General features: G+C 44.6%; 1 protein-coding gene across 5 annotated transcripts in view; it reads left to right on the forward strand.

Moving 5' to 3' along the window:
* The window catches only part of DYNC2H1 (dynein cytoplasmic 2 heavy chain 1), a 256,749-nt gene that overhangs the window by 149,822 nt on the left and 88,941 nt on the right, over positions 1-17,986 (forward strand). For all 5 annotated transcript variants that reach the window (XM_032358199.1, XM_032358201.1, XM_032358204.1 and 2 more), the window contains 6 exons: positions 5,836-5,996; positions 9,142-9,267; positions 10,299-10,409; positions 11,258-11,413; positions 16,027-16,102; positions 16,229-16,437. In XM_032358199.1, coding sequence (XP_032214090.1) covers positions 5,836-5,996; positions 9,142-9,267; positions 10,299-10,409; positions 11,258-11,413; positions 16,027-16,102; positions 16,229-16,437 — 839 coding nt within the window. The remainder of the gene's footprint in view (positions 1-5,835; positions 5,997-9,141; positions 9,268-10,298; positions 10,410-11,257; positions 11,414-16,026; positions 16,103-16,228; positions 16,438-17,986) is intronic.

Consider the following 17,986-nt stretch of genomic DNA (forward strand, 5'->3'; position numbering starts at 1 on the left):
TGCACTTACTGTTCCTTCTTCCAGGAGCGCGCTCTCCCTCCCCCATTATCTTCCCCAGTTCTCTGCTCAGATGTCATTTTTCCAGTGTCAGTTTCCCTGAGGTCTCTCTGTGAAAGAACATGCTCTGACTCCTTTACCTTGTTTGTTTTTCTCCAGAACTATGACGCCCGTGAATTGTCGGGCCTCCAACTGGAGCATAAGCCACGTGAGGGCACATGTTTATGTGGTCTCTGGTTGTGCCGCAGGACTTAAATAGCTTCTGGGATGGAGGGGCTAGAAGTGTTTGTTCCTAGTTGGTCTCCCTCCTTGGGTGCTTGCTTCCTTTCCAACCCATGCTCTTCATACAGCTGTGTGGTCTTTAAAAAATTGAAACCAAATAATCTCCATGTTTGAACAAGATCTCCAAAATCTTCCCAAAACGCTTAGAAGAAACTCTGGAGTCCTTCCATAAGTTGACAAGACTCTGCTTGCTTGTCTGTCACCATCCGGGGCCATTCTTGCTGGCCCCCTTGTGCCAGTGGTCAGAACCCCCGCAGAACTCACACGGTCTGCGGCTCTGCGCTTTCCCTCCTGTGTTTGTGTCCCTTCCTGGAGACTTTATTCAATGCAGGGATATCTTCCAATGACCGGAATAATAGTTCTTAGTTCTCCAGTAGTAAAGATTATTATTTCCTTTAATACTTTTTTTTAGAAAAAAAAAAGTCATCTTATTAAAATTCAAATATAATTAGCATACGGTGCTGTATTAATTTCAGGGGAAAGATACAGTGATTCACACTTGCCTATGACACCTGTTGTGATGAGCGCCAGGTATTGCCTGGACATGCTGAACCCTTTTTTCTCTTAATGGGGAGCTTCTCTCTGTCGTTCGGATGCCAGCTCACAGTACTGCGGTTGCAGACAGGTCCTTCTGGGCCACTGAACAGCGGCAGCACATCAGCCTGCTTTATTTTATTTTAGATTTTATTTATTTATTTGACACACAGAGATCACAAGTAGACAGAGAGAGAAAGGGGAAAGCAGGCTCTCTGCTCAGCAGAGAGCCCGATGTGGGGCTCAATCCCAGGACCCTGAGATCATGACCTGAGCCGAAGGCAGAGGCTTAACCCACTGAGCCACCCAGGTGCCCCTATCAGCCTGCTTTAATTCCATCTGTAGGACCCAACACTCAGTGATATTTCTGGCTCGTCTCTATATTTATCATCTGCTTCTCTAACTCGGGGCATTTCAGTAAAACAGGGCAGTTTCCAGAGAGGCTTTTCAGTGTCTGTCTTTCCTCACTCCTGTGGTCTTTTTAAAGATGTCCTCTTGGTACCACATCACGCATGACCTTCCTTACTGCCTTCGTAGTCTGACCTTCTACCAGCCCCGTGGAATACTTCCGTTGCGGCACTGTCTCACCTCCAGGTTCAATGACATTTGAGGTTTAACGACATTAACTAAAAACCTCATGTACCCACATATTCAAATGCCATGAAAACTTAATATACTTCTAAAGTCATATTCTGTCTGTTTTTAAGCAGAAGTTACATGTCCTGGTACGTGGCTGGATGACTTTTGTGTTGGGTCAGATGGTTTTATTAATACAGTTTTCTTATAAAATTGGATTTCTACTGTATGAATAAGTTTTAAAATTCAAATTGCTCGAGAATGACAAGCACTTATCTCTTTTTAATCAAATTGTCAAGGTTTGATTTTAAATATAATTTCTCAAGCATCATTCATATGGAAAGAGTTTTAATAAGTTTTGGCAATCCTTTTTATAATCTGTAAACTTACAAACAGTAACTTAAAAAGCTATGTGAGTAATTTGGATGGACTTGGGACTTTTCCAAGGAGCTGCTCTGAGCAGGGATTGTGCTGCATGTGTGGGTTTCCTGGGGGCAGCCCCGGAGAGGCTCCCTACCCTCAGGTCAATGTGAGCCAGGCAGGCTCCCCGCTGTGGAGCTCCTTCCTGGACGCGTGCCTGTGCCCCATCCCAGGCACGTGGCCTCCGTGGCTCCATCATGCTCACAAAGTCTGTGTCTGAGAGCAAAGGGGAAGGACAGGAGGACATGCATATGCATTTTCTGTTGCCTCCGTAACAAATCGTCCCAAATCAGCAGCTCCCGACGGTATCCACGTACTGTCTCATGGTCCTGGGGGTCGGAGGCCCGCCGGGCTGGCCTGCTTTCTCTGCTCCGAGCACACACGGTGGAACCCTAGCATTGGCCCTGCGTGCTCTGGGAGGAGGATGCTGGGAAGGAGGCATCTCCCAGCTCGTCCAGGCTCCTCTCAGAGTCAGCTGCATGCCTTGTGGGCTTGAGCTCCTCCTTCCCTCCCTGTCCTGGAGCCCTCCTCGGCATGCGGAGGCCGCTGGGGTTCTGGGGTCCGTGGCCCCTGTCCTCCCTGGTCACAGGCAGCAAGGGCAGAGGGGCTCCTCCTCAGGCTTCCCACCCCTCTGCTCTGCTCTCCGCTCTTCCCTCTGCCACATCTGTCCTGCTCCTCCTGCTGCGTCTCTCCAACTTGAGCTGGAGAAACTTCCTGTTCTTAAGGATCCAGGTGATTGACGTGGCCTCCGAGGACGATGGAGGTGAGCGCTGCTGTGAGGTCCATAACCGTCACCGTGCCTGCAGAGTGCCTTCACGCAGTGCCTGCTTAGGGCCCCGAAGCACATCATGTTCTGCCTGCCACAGAGCATTCGACTTGTTCGATTCTGTGCTCGAGTATTAGTCTAGGTTTAAAGAGCTTCTGCCCATTTAATTGGTTGATGTGCCTTGGGTTAGACAGTGGTTGTCTCTTTTCTTTCTTTCCCTTGACATTGGTGGTACGATTTTTAGAGTTGTCCTCACTTGCTGATATAGGAAGTATAATTTTGTGCACTGGAAGCGTGTCAGTCTCTCTGCTGGATGTGAGGAGGAAGAAGAGATCCCTCGTGCTCACCGCCTAGAGTAGTTTGATATTTATCTGCTACTTCCTTTACTCACTTAGGTACCTAAAAAGTGCCGGATTTTGGTATTATTTCTTTTTTATACTGTAAATTATTTCTTCTTTAATGATTTTGGTATTTTATCTGAGTAAAATAAAATGCAGTAAAGGTTTAACTTTTTTCCTTGACTCATTTTTTTTTCCTTTGAAAAGAAATGATAATATTTTAAAGATGCATGGTCAAAATTTAAGATCCCAGTGATTTTTCAGTCGTGATAATTTACGGTGCAGTGAACATCTGTGGCTCTTCAGTTTGACTAGTTTTGGAAGATTCACCCTAACAGTGCTAATGATATAGTGAGTCAAAAGGACTTAATAAAACCAGTGATTATATGTCTAGGTCAGGTCAGTTAAAAATGCAGTTATTTTATTTTGTTGGTTGTTTTATTGGGAGTTTTGTGGGCAGAATGGCTGATATGGGATTCCAAGTAACATGAACATTACTTCTATTATCATAAATGGTATATTTTTTCACAATTTTTTTCTCTAAAAGTATTCCAGGACTTTGAAATATTATATAAAATGAGTTAATGAACATCTGTTTATCTTCTGTGAAATTTTAACTTTAGAAGGAATATTTAAATTTATGCTAGAGGATGCCTCTAGAATGGTGAGCAGAACAGACACGATTCCTGTCCTTGTGGAGTGTGTAGTCTGTATTTTTTAATGTAAGAGATGATGTGGTAATCTGTAGTTTAAGTTTTTAAAGACACTTTTATATTGGCATGTCATTCCCCCCCCCCCCAAAAGAAACACACCTGTTATAGTCAGGAGTTATTTTATAGGAACCTACAAATACGCAGATGTTTATCACATGATATCTCTCAGGGGAGCTCTGGGAGAAGACAGGGAGCAGCGGGTGCCCCGAGTCCTCACCTGCTCGTGGCTGGCACTAGCGGGTGGGCCTTGCTGTGCCTTCCCGGCAGAGGTTGTGCCGCTGTGGACTCCTGTCGTCTGTGGAGCCGTCTGCTTTCCAGTCAGCCTCCGCTAACCTCGTCCTGACCGGGGTTTCAGCCCTACCAGGTGGCGTCCAGAAACCATTCAGACCCCTCAGGCTGTTTCCCCTGAGTTTTCACTGGCGTCAGCAGCTGCGGCGAGAGTTTTTGTACGTGCTTCTGCGTTCGCATCCCGGATGATTTCTTAAATTAGTATAGTCTCAGTGACTGACTCAAAGGCCAGACACGTTTTTAAGACTTTTGATACATACTATAGTATCAGTTCATTTAATTGGCCAAGAATGTTTATTGAACTTATGAATGAGTCAGTAGGTGAACAGAAGTATAGCTAATTATCTTGCTGCAAGTAGTTAAGAACTCTTTTCGATTAGGTCTTAAAACAGGATGATTGTTAGCAACATCAACTTAATTAAAAATGAAATTCATACAGCATGCCCCTAGGAGTGGTGGGTGAACTTCGAGAGGCAGTTGGCGCAAACTCAGCGGGGGTTAGGAGCGTCTGCCCGTGACAGTTCTGAGTTTCCCTGAGGACTTGGCGTGGTGAAGAGAGGAAGGCAGGGAGGCAGGGGTGCAGTCCATCTCCTCAGTGTGGTCGTCCAGAAGGCCCTTCTTCGGCCTATCTGGAGGGCATTGGATTTATATTTTAAAGTGCTGGCTGCAGAAATCCTTAAGAATGTCTTTCTCAAAAAACAACAACGACAACAAAAGACAAAAAAGAATGTGTTTCTCCAGTGATTTTAGAATCTCTGAGGTTCAGTGTTGTCTCCTCATGTGTACTTGTGAGGATAGAGGGACACCTTTCTTGCCTGTGGAGTCGTTCTGTTATGTTCTGCTAATCTGTGTTTCAACTCTTGTGTCATACTCCTCTTTTTAGGTCAGTTCAAACAAGTCTCTTTTGATGAGTCTTCTTTAGCTGGGCTTTTACTAAATACTTTAATCTCAGAAGCATTTAAATTTTAGCAGAAGAGATTTGAATATAATAGCAGAATTATCATTTTTTGTCTGTATAGGACTCTGTAGTTATGAGCTTCAGATTCGAAAAAAGCACAGGTGAACTCTGTTGAATACGGTGAGCATCTAGCTGCAGGTGACCTTTGGCAAGACTGTCACTCTTTCAACTATTGGTGCTCTTACATGTAGCATACGGAACTGGTGTCATAGAGTACGTGATGAGTAATGGCATCTGATAGATCTGATTATATGAACATCCTATGACATGGGATTATTATGATTTTATGATTATAAATGGAATCTGCTTTGATGATTATACCCTGTTTTGCTTCCAAATGACTTATGGGTTGTTTTATGCCTGTTTTACAATTGAGGAAACTGAGGCATCGTGTATCTTAGGGTGACTTGGCTAACCCAAGAGCTTATATATTTCTGTCTCCAAACTAATATTCTTCTCATTCAGTAGCACTTTCTTTCTCCTCGTAATGCACGGAGGTAGGAAATAAGTGTCCTATAACGATGACAGTAAGGTTATTCACTCGGCCACATGTGATCTGATTCCAGTGCCCAGCACAGACTAGGCTCTCCGTTGCCACAGAAGTGGACAAAAAGCAATATCGCTGGCCGGTTGGGTTCAGTCTTCTCTTGCAGGCAGAAAGTCTCAGCATAGATGTGTGTTCTTCGGGTGCTGGGCATGGCTATCCAGACGCCCACCTGCCGGTGTTAATGATTCGCAGAGATGACAGGTGGAGACGTGTTAGAGCCATGCCTGGCCCTTATGTGAGCGTTCAGTGAGATGGTAGTTTTCGCTAGGAGTGAGTGATCTTACAGTTGAGAAACTCTAGTATGTCCGGGATTGTCACTCACCTATGTTTTCTGCTATAGCCTGTAATTAGCTGGACTAGACTTTGTCGGAATCATGTCACTTTGTCGTTTCGTGTCTTTCACATCTGTCTTCCAGGACTGAAAGAGCTGTCCCCGCTCCCCCTCAATCTCAAACGGCTCTACAGAGAGACACTGGAAATCGAACCAATCTTGATAATTATCTCCCCGGGTGCCGATCCATCTCAGGAGCTCCAGGAGCTCGCCAGTGCCGAGAGAAGTGGAGAGTGCTATCACCAGGTCAGCGCCCGGCCCCTGTGCTGCTGGAGCCCCCGCTCCTCCCGTCCACCCGAGCCGGTTAGGGAAACACGGGTTTGGTGGTGGTAGGCCAAGCAGTGTCCCCCAAAGTGCCCAGGTCCTGCTCCTCAGAGCCTGTGAAGCTGTCCGCTCCCGCGGGGGAAGGAGCTCTGCACGTGTAGTTCCGTAAGTGTCTTCACGTGTACACGTTGTTTTGCCGCAGTCAGGTGGGCCCAGGGTGATCATGGGCTCTTTACATCTGGGAGGCTGGGGAGGCCGCGGGGAGATGCCAGTGTGTTCATGGCGTGGTGGCCGGAGCGCTGGGAAACGCTGGGGTGCTGACTTGGAAGGTGCCAGAAGGGGCTGCCAACGACTTCTAGAGGCTGGAAAAGCAAGAGGAAGATTCTGTCCTTGAGCCTCCAGAAGACCCAGCCATGTGGTAAAGCCAGATTCCTTGATGTTAGGTGGGGCTGTCGTCTCCAGAAACCTGCTAATGAATTTGTCTGGTTTTAAGGTACTAAACTGTGGTGGTTTGTTAGAGCAGTAACAGGAGACTAATATATTTGCTAAGCTTTTGAGAATAATTTTTAAATTTTACTTGGATGCTTTTATAATAAATCACAGCAGTATTTACCAGCAAAGGCTGAACTGCATAAACTTGTGAGTGAAACTGAGGTCATGTCGAACACCATTCTCTCTGAGGTAAATTTGGGAGCTCTACCCTGTTCCAATGGCCTCCTTTGTGCTACTCCGCTTGCGTGCTGGCCAGAGCAGGTATTAACTTACTGTCAGTTTTTGACAACGGAATAAATAAACCGCTTTCAGTGGGACCGTTGTGATGATGAAGCAGCAAATGGAGAAGTCGCGTGTTGTGTGGGGCCCGGGCGGGAGGTAGCAGCGGAGCAGGGGGCTGGGCCCACTGTTGGGGTGGCTCTCGCGGGGGGTCTGCTTCTGCCCTGGCTGGGGTATCCTGATGCCCCTGGGGGACAGCTCGCAGCCTTCAGGGAGGAGCCTGCAGGAGGGGCCTGCTCTGCACCCCCTTTCTGTTGGCACCGATTCCAGTCGTGGGCAAAGCTGTTTGGGTCCACAGACAGGTTTGACAGCTGAAACCTGTCAAGTTTTGGTGTACTGAACCTGCAAAATTGTTAAATTCAGTAAAGCCTTTCAACATGGGCATAATTACTCTTCATTCTGTTAAAGTTTTATTGCTGTGCTATTATATATGCTACGGCTAATACATTCTTGATGCAAAAAAATTAATGTTTTTAAAAGATTTATTGATTTGACACAGAGAGAGAGAGTACAAGTAGGGGAAGGGGCAAAGGGAGAGAGAGAAGCAGGCTCCATGGGGAGCAGGGAGCCCGATGCAAGGCTTGATCCCAGGACCCCAGGATCATGACCTAAGCTGAAGGTACACGTTTAACCAACTGAGCCACCCATCTGTCCCCCAAAATAGTAATTTTTAATTGTAGAAGTTGTGACATTTCAGAGGGGATGTACGGCTCACCATCTTCTTGACATTTTCCTGTTGTACTTTTTTAAAAGAATTTATTTTTATAGTAAATATTTTTTCTGAGGTTTTATGAATCTTTAAGCTTTTTTCATATAATTGATCCTTTATGGGAAATGCTGAGTTGTGTGTATTTAGCTGTCATTTCCATTGAGCAAAATGCTTACCCTTTTCTCTGATTCTATTGTACATGCCTGTACTTCCATTTTTTGTTTTTTGGGGGTTTTTTTGTGGGGTTTATTTTGCATTTTAATAATGGCAGACTAGTAAGTGCATCAGAACAATTCAAGCACCTTGTTTCACCTCGTATTTGCTTCATTCGGGGTTAGACCTTGAAATTTTAAAAAAGTCAATATGTGACTATTTCTTACCTGTGTTATTGTATGCTTTAGTACACAGTGGATTAGACATGGTTCCCACTCTCAAGAACATTATAGTCGAATTGAAAAACCAAATCAATACTTGTAAAAGTCAACTGAAAAGCAATGAAATGCTATGTTGTATTCATTATGGGACATTGTGATCTGAGAATATGCAGGGAATAATCTCAGTCTTTTGGTATCGGTTGAGTCCTGATTTGTGAAATCACTGTGGTTTGCAGTGATCTATAACCGTCGTCTTGAAAGTGTTTTGACCACGTATCCAGTAAGAGGCTGGAGCTAGGACTCTCTCTGTGTGTGTTGGTAAGTTCCTACACACGCACCCGCCTGTCCTGGTATGCGGCTCTGCCGGAAACGGCCCTTTACAAACACGCTGGGGGTCTCGACTGCACGTGATCTGTGGGGTGTAGCCCCCCTGGGGCTGCTGGCTGACGCCTGCAGGTTCTGACCCTGCAGCTTGCACACTGTCCGTGCTCTCAAGCCCTCCTGCTCGGAATATGCCTGCAGCTGGTCTGCTATATGAGGTGGACCGGGCCCTGCCTGAGAGTCCTCCGCACAGGCGGTTGGCAGCGCCAGGGAACACGCACTGGGATTCCGGTGGGCTTGGGATGCCTGTTGCCTCTCTGTCTTTATTCTCTCCTTGCTGCACCCCACCCTGAGCAGCCCTAGAGGAGCAGTGGGCAGAGTGGAGAGTCCTTGCCGCGTGTGAGGATTTACTGGATGATGGACGGCTAGGGAGTAACACTGTCACAGCGTTATACCTACGGCTAGAGAGCAGAGCCAGACGTGCACGGAGTTGGGAAAATCAGAAGTAAATTTCAAAAAGTGGTAGTGATTAAACATTAATATTAATGGTTAAACATTAATATTAATGGTTAAACATTAATGATTAAATGCTCAAAGAATTCAAGACGACAGTTAAATAAAATTTCCTTTTTTTTTTTATGGTTCATGTCTGAGAGGGTAAGGATTGCAGGAAATAGGGGAATGTGAAACACAACTATTCTGGAATTCTTTATACTGTTCTGAAACTTGCAGACCTATAATGATAATATATTTTTAATAAACATGAAAGTATTAGAAATCTGCTATTGCTGAAAGACAAAAACAGCTGTTGGAAATGGCAACAGTGTTACTAAAAACTTAGAACGCTCATCAAAATAATTGAGTTCAGTATGTATGACAGGTTAATTTGAATCTCTTCTGTGACATATTATCACATCTGTAGTTAGTACTGTTTTTCATTTTGTTGTTGCAGGTTGCTATGGGTCAAGGTCAAGCTGATTTAGCTATTCAGATGCTGAAAGAATGTGCCCGAAATGGGGACTGGCTGTGTTTGAAGAACTTACATCTGGTGGTGTCTTGGCTGCCAGTTCTAGAAAAGGTAGATTGAGATAAACGTGGTATAAATAGAATATGATGGTAACTGTTCTGTGGCATAATAGTATATATTATAATTTACAATTTTATGCATGTACAATGTTTTTACCAAAGCCAGTTTTTTTTGTTACTTTCATTCTGCATTTTACATTGTAATAATGTTAATATCAGACATAGATTATATTTATTAAAGTAATTTTTAGACCTCATTCTTTTAGAACTCTTGACCATTCTTCTGTCATTCATTTATTCCTTTATTCTGTAAGCACTAGTTACTAAACTAGAAAAAAGAAAAAAGCCAGCACTTGCCCTAAGTGCAGGTTGCATACAAAATTTGTACCTGCTCTGTCAGAAGGAACTTGGTTTAGAAGAGACAGGGCACTCTCAGAGCTCAGTTGTGGCCTCAGAGACACGGTGGGAGAGAGTCGGCAGACTGCCGTCCGCGACGGTACGCGACGGTAGTGAAGGGTCCGAGAAGACGTCCCTCTGAGATGGGATGTTTAAATGGACAGATGGAAGAATGTGTCAGGTTCCAGAGAGTGTACAGGTAGCAAGAGGAGTATTTGTAAAGACACGCATGAACATGGGAATGAGCGACCAGGGCACACGGCGTGGGCAGAGGAAATTGTGTGGTGAAGTTTTGAATTTGCATTGTAGGCAATAGGATACAACAAAAATTGGTAATGAAGGAAGTGATGTCATTAGAGAACCCAGCAGAGGCATGAACGGAAGCAGTGAAACCCTGAGCCCCGCACACGGGTCTGGCTGAGGCCTCCGTGGCCGCTAACACTTACTTTGCAAACATTGTGCGTCGGCACCGTGACAAGCGTTGTACGTGGTGCGGACCGTCACCATCCTTGCTTAGAGCTGGTGTTGGTCCTAGACCCCAGGTCACAGAGCAAATAAGCAACAGAATGAAATGTATCAGCATGTCACAGAAGGATCTGAGAAGGAAATTTTACTTAATAATATATTTATAAAGTGGAAATTAGTGTGTGTAAGTAGATTTTTCTTGTTGCTGTTTTTGTACACAAGGAATTGAACACTCTTCAGCCTAAAGATACGTTTCGCCTGTGGCTCACAGCGGAGGTCCACCCCCACTTCACCCCCATCCTACTGCAGTCAAGTCTGAAGATCACCTATGAGGTAAGGAGGCAGGAAGCCCGGGTCACGCGGCGGGAGGTGCTGTGGTCTGCTCGCACCTCCTGAAGCTCCTGTCACGAACACCAGTCGCACGGAACTCACCAGGGTGTCCTTCCCAGCAGTCCGCTCAGGTAGTAAGTGGGTGGAGGACATGCACAGACGTTTCTCCAGGCACGCGCATGGCTGGCAGAGCCACGGGCGGGTGCTCAGCATCACTCGGCGTCAGGGGACGCAGATGAGAGCCACGGTGGGTCAGCACACTTGTCTGATGGTCAGCGTCATTTTCCATTTTTCAGCCCGTCGTGTTCTGGACACATAATGTCCAAGCCTGGTGTATCCAAGACTGTATGTTTGCAGTGTTTGTCCGTAGCTGGTCAAAGTCATGAATAAAATAATGAACTGAGTTAAAGCTTTTAAAACTGGTAATAGAGATTCTGCTTGTTTGTTTGTTGTTTTCTCACTCTGTAGAAATGTCTTTCTCCCCGGAAGGGACAAACCTTCTATGAAACTGAAAACCACAGGCCACATAGCAGTCAGTGTCAAATTCATTGTGTAAATGACAATTTGGTTTCAGTAAATTCCCTCAATAATCATATAAAACTCATTTAGTTTTGAATATTGTTGGTTTTAGAGTTTTTGAATTTGAAAATGTTTGAATTTATAATTGGTAGGAACTGTTAAGTAAAGGAGTTTAAAACTAGTTTTAGATATGTACATTTTGAAGTAGCACAATGGTAAGTCAAAATGGGTAGTAGTGAAAACTTTGCTTTATTAAAATGTCTCTAAATATGTTAAATATTAACTTCGTCTGTAAGATTTGAAACAATAGGATGTCAATTTTTTGTCGTTAGTCACCTCCAGGTTTGAAGAAGAACTTAATGCGCACTTACGAGTCTTGGACTCCAGAGCAAATCAACAAAAAAGATAACATACCTCGAGCTCACGCTCTCTTTAGTTTTGCATGGTTTCATGCTGCGTGTCAGGAAAGAAGAAATTATATCCCGCAGGTGAGTTAGAAAGTCTTGGACATGTTGTAAGCTATGCATGTTGTATAGTAGTGTTTCTACGACTTAGTGGAAATGGCTGGGATCACGTCATAATCTGGCTCATGAGTCCTAACTGTCCCTCTCGAATTCTGTCTGTGCCGTTCGCCTTGTGGACTGCGTATAGTTACGTAGTTCACGTCCCCGAATGACGTTGTTCAGAACAAGGTGTGACCCGTCATAAGCCCTCAGTGATGGTTAGGTGTCATTTCTGAGGTCACAGTCATCTCCGAGGTCAGACCTGAATTCAGCGTAGTTTTCCTGTGGTGTACCGCCCTCAGTGGAAGCCACGGATAGCTGTGTCCTGAGACTGGGCTCCTGGGGACCGTTTCCGCCATCTTTCTTTCTCAGCGGCCCGGCCGGTGCAAGCCAAGTACGCTTGAGATCCTGGACGTTTCTCTCCACTGTTTTTCCCAGGCCTCCTCACCCCTTACTTGTTCTGTTGTCCAAGGTCACCTTCTCCTGTGTTTGCTCTGTCCACGGGGCAGCCAGTCTTGTTTTCCTAACGTGTAAGTGGGATGATTCGGCACTCTGCCTCTGGCCTATCAGATGGCTTTGTTGTGCACGTTTCCTGCTCTGGTCCTGAAGGAAAGCCCTGCCTTCGTCCCCAGCCTCCTCCCAGAGCCCCGCCCCTGCTCGTTCTCCAGACTTCCTCCTGGTTTTTGAGTTCACGCGGCTTGGTGTTGCCAGAGGTTTTGGTTGTGACCACATCTGCCCCTTGCCGCATGGTCTGAGCTGGGCCATGTTCCGTTCTTGCCGGATGTCAAGGCCACACGTTGCATCATGGTAGATTCAATTTCTCCCGTCTGGTTTTATCATCGCCTGCATATGTCTCCTCCTGAGCCGCACCACCACCCCACCCCCCCCCCCCCCCCGCCCCTGATTGAGCCTCTCTCTCTCTTTGTGTCACTTTCATGTCAGAGCGAGAGTGTCGTGGGGAGTTGCAGACCTGGGGTCGAGTCCTGACTCCAGATTTCCTAGTCGCGTGAGCTCAGCTGCATGGTGGGGACACTCCTCGCGTGCGCCTCTGTCGCGGGGATTAGACAAAGTAGTGAAAGTTTAGAAGTGCCTTCCATGTCACCTGTTGGTAAAGATTGTCAGACTGCTGAGCTAGTGACTAAAAACAGCAGCGTGTTGTTGCACAGAATTTGCAAGCTACACTCAAAAGGAAAGGTGCTCCCACTGCCCTCAATTGCCCAAGGAGCACAGTGAGTCGTGATGGCATTACCTGCTGACAGAGCCGCACCTCAGATGCTCTGGAGCTTGTTGGGGGCCAGGCCCTCCTTCCTTCAAAGCCCTCAGGAGTAATCCTGGCAGGAACCACAGTGACCGTCATGGCCCATCATTGAAGAAAGGAATATTTTTTAAATGAAATTAGATTTTTTTTTAATGAAGCAATACACGTGTATAACATAAATTAAAAAGTTATGAGAAGATCTGTTGGACGCCTGGGTGGCTCAGTGGGTTAAGCCTCTGCCTTCGGCTCAGGTCGTGATCTCAGGGTCCTGGGATCGAGCCCCGCTTCGGGCTCTCTGCTCAGCAGGGAGCCTGCTTCCCTCTCACTCTCTCTGCTTGCCTCTCTGCTTACCTGTGATCTCTGTCTGTCAAATAAATAAACAGATCTTTAAAAAAAAAAAGTTATGAGAAGATTTGCAACTAAATTTTAGTTCCCCTCCCCAACCTGCTCGTCCTGTCTCCTGTCTCCTCCTTCCATCCCCAGGGCAGTCCTTGGGGTCCTTCAGGAGGAGCGTATAAGTCAACAGCATGTGTTATGTGTCTGCAGACCCGCATGTGTTCTTTTTAACTCTAGTAGCACCACTTTAGGAACACAGTTCTGCATTTTGCTTTATTAACCAACACATTTCAGAGATTTCTAAATCTTAGTAACCGTTTAGATACTGGTTGTGCTCACAGTATCGAACCCTTACTGGGAGTTCTGTGTTGTGGGCTGGATAGATACATTCTCCTTCCGTCTCTGCTACAGTGAGATCCATGCACCTGCCTCATGTCAGGTTTCCTCACAGTGGTAATTCCTGCCTTGGGATGTTGGGGTCAAAAAATATGTATAATTTAAGGAAATTGTAAATGCTATCAAAATATTCTTTTTAGAGCAGTTTACTTTTATACACATAAAATATATAGAAGTGTCACTTTTTTTTGAACACGTTAAGTTGCTCTCTTGTCAATGATGAAATTAGAGGAAAACCCAGTCAAAACCTGAACTCGCATTAATTGCTAGAGGCACTGTCCCAGGGATATGCACTCCACAGACTCTTTCTATTTCCCTTCTTTTCCTCATCTAATCACCAACTTCTAGAAATGAAGATCACCCAGTTGTACCACCAGGTCAACTTAGTTTTCATTCCTCACATTAGCAGATGATGTTTTGCTCTTTTTCACCGGGGTGCTGTATTTGCAGAATTAACCTCCTGTTTCCCACACACATACCATACTTCATCTGATGTTTTTATTTAATGTTTGTCCTTCTTGGTCGTCTCGTCATTCGTCCTAGACCGTGAGCACCTTGATGACAGGCTTCATCCCGTTCGTCTTTGCAGAACCCTTCCCACGGCGCCTGGGTTTCCAGGTGGGCTGAGCAGGATTCCATGGGCTGTCTAGAGAGCCCCTCCACGATTCACCACTCGGCTTAGAAACTATGACACAATTAGCAAATACTACCTTTTGAATGTTTTGTTCCATGTGTTTGAAATCCTTCCTCACATACCTGTACGTCAGTAACAGTGTGACTCAGAGACTAGTTCTTACCGTTTTAGAATTGGAATTTCATTGGGAAATTGCTGTTAGGCGATACTGAGAGCTGCAATACTAATCTTTAAAGTATTGAAAAAATTGTTTTTCAAGATTTTATTTATTTATTTGAGAGAGAGAATGAGAGTGTGCGAGCACAAGCAGGGGGAACAGCAGAGGGAGAAGAAGATTCCCCGCTGAGCAGGGAGCCCGATGCGGGGCTCGATCCCAGGACCCTGAGATGATGACCTGAGCCGAAGGCAGATGCTTCACAGCTGAGCCACCCAGACGCCCTAAAGTACTGAGAACATTTTAAATCAACATTCACAAATAAGGTCTAGTAGAGTGATAGAAGAAATATTATTAATAAGGCTTTATTTTGAGTTGGTAGGAAATTTAGTTAAAATATTACGGGAAGTTTTTTAACTGTGATGGGCACATTACAGATCTCACAGATCTTCAATTCTTAGCAAGGTTTAAACCTCTTGTGTTTTTTACAAGATCTATAAATGTAAACAAATGGATCCAAGCATTGGTGACACCCACATTCATAGATCTAGCTCAGATCAGTTCCCTAAGGTCTAGGCTTGTGTGTGCAGCGATTTCTATGACTTACCAGTTTGTTTCGAAAAGGACTATAAACCCACGTACTCTGGACCCAAGTACTAGAATGTAAGCTTCTCGGGAGCACAGATTTGGTCTCCTTTGTCCGTTGCTATATTTGCACGGACTGGACAGGCACTCGGCCACCTACAGTTGAATACTTTTGTTCTTGGAGCTCATGGAAAGCTTCCAAGCCTTGTGTTCTTACAGCGGCTCTCCGCACCAGTGATGCCACTGGAAGGCCTTCCTAACCCTCTCTTCGTGGTGTCTTCATCTGCCATGACCACACAGTACACGCATTCTTTAGTTTCGTTGTCCTGACTACCCATGTACGTGTTTCTTCTTGTCTGTCCTACTCCCCTCCCCAACAAGGAGGCCCTGCCTTACCCCTTAGCTAGAGTCAGACTTCCTTCTTGTGTGCATCAAGTCTGTTTCCTTCCAGAGAGCACTGTAGCTTGTCCTGCAGGTGTGTGCCAGTGCTGGACTGTGTCCGCCCGCTTCCCCCTTCCCCACCTTTGACTGACAGTGACCCGGGGGCAGGGATTATTGATGTTTGGGTTCATCGCTTAGAGATTTAAAACAGAGCTTTACTTATAATATGCATTTAATAAACATTGTTTTAAGTGATTAACGGATGAATGAAATTTGTGTTGGTGCTCCTAAATACTATTAAAGTCTAAAAAGATTTTAGTTTCCAACGTAGTACCTTGAACTAATTGAAGTTAATGGAAGTGCCATCAAAAGTTTTACTTTTATAATTTTATAAAACATAGCGCTCTATTAATGTTCTTTTTATACAAGCGTAGTTATTAATTTCAATTTATAATTCCAACAAGAATGCTTCATGGGTGAAACGTATAGGGAATAATGCTGTATGCCTTTGGGCCTTTAAAAATTTTTTTGTAATATTTCGGTTGTCATGTGTACTTGACATGCATACATCATACTTAAGCTCAAAAATTTACCAATCTGTTGTATGACTGAATTGCCACAATACTAAATGATAAAAACTGTAGTATTAAAAGTCTTTGGCATGCTATGGAGGTCAATCAGTTACTTTTAAAAAATTATTGTTACCTTAGAGTTGCTATTTTTATTATAAATTTTCAGGGATGGCCCTTTTTTTTTATCATATTTTGAACATCCTTAAAATTATAAGGTCATGATGCATATATATATATTTGTGAACACTATAGTTCTTTAATATTTGTACATTTATTTTGTAGGGTTGGACCAAGTTTTATGAGTTTTCTTTATCAGATCTTCGGGCTGGCTACAGCATTATTGACAGGCTCTTTGATGGTAAGTTCTGATAGTTGTCGTCTCTGGTATTAATGGGAACATTTATTTTTTGAGGTCTTTTTTTTTTTTAGGCCATTTCTAATATCCTAGAAATAAAACTAATAAAAATATGTTTTAAAATTATAGGTACCAAAGATGTGCAGTGGGAATTTCTACATGGTTTACTTGAAAATGCTATTTATGGTGGACGCATAGATAATTATTTTGACCTTAGAGTTCTTCAGTCATACCTGAAACAGTTTTTTAATTCTTCAATAACTGATGTTTTAAACCAAAGGAATAAGAAAAGTGTTTTTCCGTATTCCTTATCTCTACCAAAATCCTGCAGCATTCTGGTAGGTAAAACTCATCATTTTTAATATATTACCAGATACTTGAATCCTTTCTTAAACTCTTAAATACATGTTTCTTTTCAAATGCACAAGTAATTCTCATTCTCAAATACAGATGATTGCTATGGCCGTACATGGCCTGGCCGTGTAAACTCTGGTGAAGTGTGTTGTCCACGCTGGGTACTTAGGGACGGCTTGATGGTAATAGCGTAGAGTTGCCGGTTAGGAAGATGTTCGAGAGGTGAGACTGGGAGGTTCTGGAAGGAGGGAGCCTGTGTGTTCTAGTGGGCCTGAGCGAGCCCCGGGATCTGATCCCTAATCAGATCCCTAACACCTGTATCTTCACTTTCTGGCTGGTGAGTTGAATCAGGTCCGACTGTGTGAGGGACGGCTTTGAGCTGGCTTTGACTGCGGTGTTTCTGTGGACGTGTCTTTATCTTAGCTGGCTGGAGCTTTTTTCCCTGACTCATGCTACGAAAGTCTTGTAGAATGAAGTCATCTTTTCCAGAAAATAGTGCTAATTATGGCCCAAAGATTTCAATTCTGATGTATTTTGCCACAAACTTATCTTTGCTTAATGTCCAAATAATGCTTTTATTACCTGGAATGGTATGATCACATACATACATATTTAGTTACATAGTTCTTCTCACAGGATTGGGGATTTTTCTCTCATCCCAAGTATTTTTTGAGAAAGTTCTTCTGTTTCAGTGACATAATTGTCAAAAGTCAAAGTTTGAAAACTAGTGTTGTATATGTTACTGAATATCTTGCCTGTCAAGTATCCCATCTGGTTTTGTTTTTCAGTATCTTTTATTCATTCACTCATTTATTGAGTAAGAGCCCGGCCTATCTCTCCACCCTGGGTGGCCCTGTTCCAGACTGCGCAGGCACTGTGGGCATCTCTGGGGCGGACTTGCCAGCAGGAGGGCATCCCGGGGCTTTTCATGGCCCAGCTACCTCACACTGTGCACTCACAGGCCTCCCTCTCTCTGTGAACTTTAAACTGAGTAATAAAACTGCTACAGAAATGTGCAGTGAATGTTTATAAACTGAACCCAGGAGTGGAACTAGTGCTGGGGTCCAGAAACAGTGTGACCAGCTCCCCGGAAGTCCTCCTTGTGTTCCCTCTAGTCGTTGCCCTCCCCCCCCACAAAGGAGACATCATCCCGGCTTCTAACAGCCTATGTTAGCTTTTTTTTTAAAAAAGATGGATTTAGGGGCGCCTGGGTGGCTCAGTGGGTTAAGCCTCTGCCTTCGGCTCAGGTCATGATCCCGGGGTCCTGGGATCGAGCCCCGCATCGGGCTCTCTGCTCAGCGGGGAGCCTGCTTCCCTTCCTCTCTCTCTGCCTGCCTCTCTGCCTACTTGTGATCTCTGTCAAATAAATAAATAAAATAGTAAAAAAAAAAAAGATGGATTTATTTGAGAAAGAGACAGTGTGTAAGTGGGGGGAGGGCAGAGGAAGAGAGAGAATGTCAAGCAGATTCCCCACTGAGCAGGGAGCCCAATGTGGGGCTCAATCCCAGGATCCTGAGATCATGGCCTGAGCTG

Source organism: Mustela erminea, chromosome 9 (assembly GCF_009829155.1).
Source record: "Mustela erminea isolate mMusErm1 chromosome 9, mMusErm1.Pri, whole genome shotgun sequence".
In the NCBI taxonomy this organism is placed as follows: domain Eukaryota; kingdom Metazoa; phylum Chordata; class Mammalia; order Carnivora; family Mustelidae; genus Mustela; species Mustela erminea.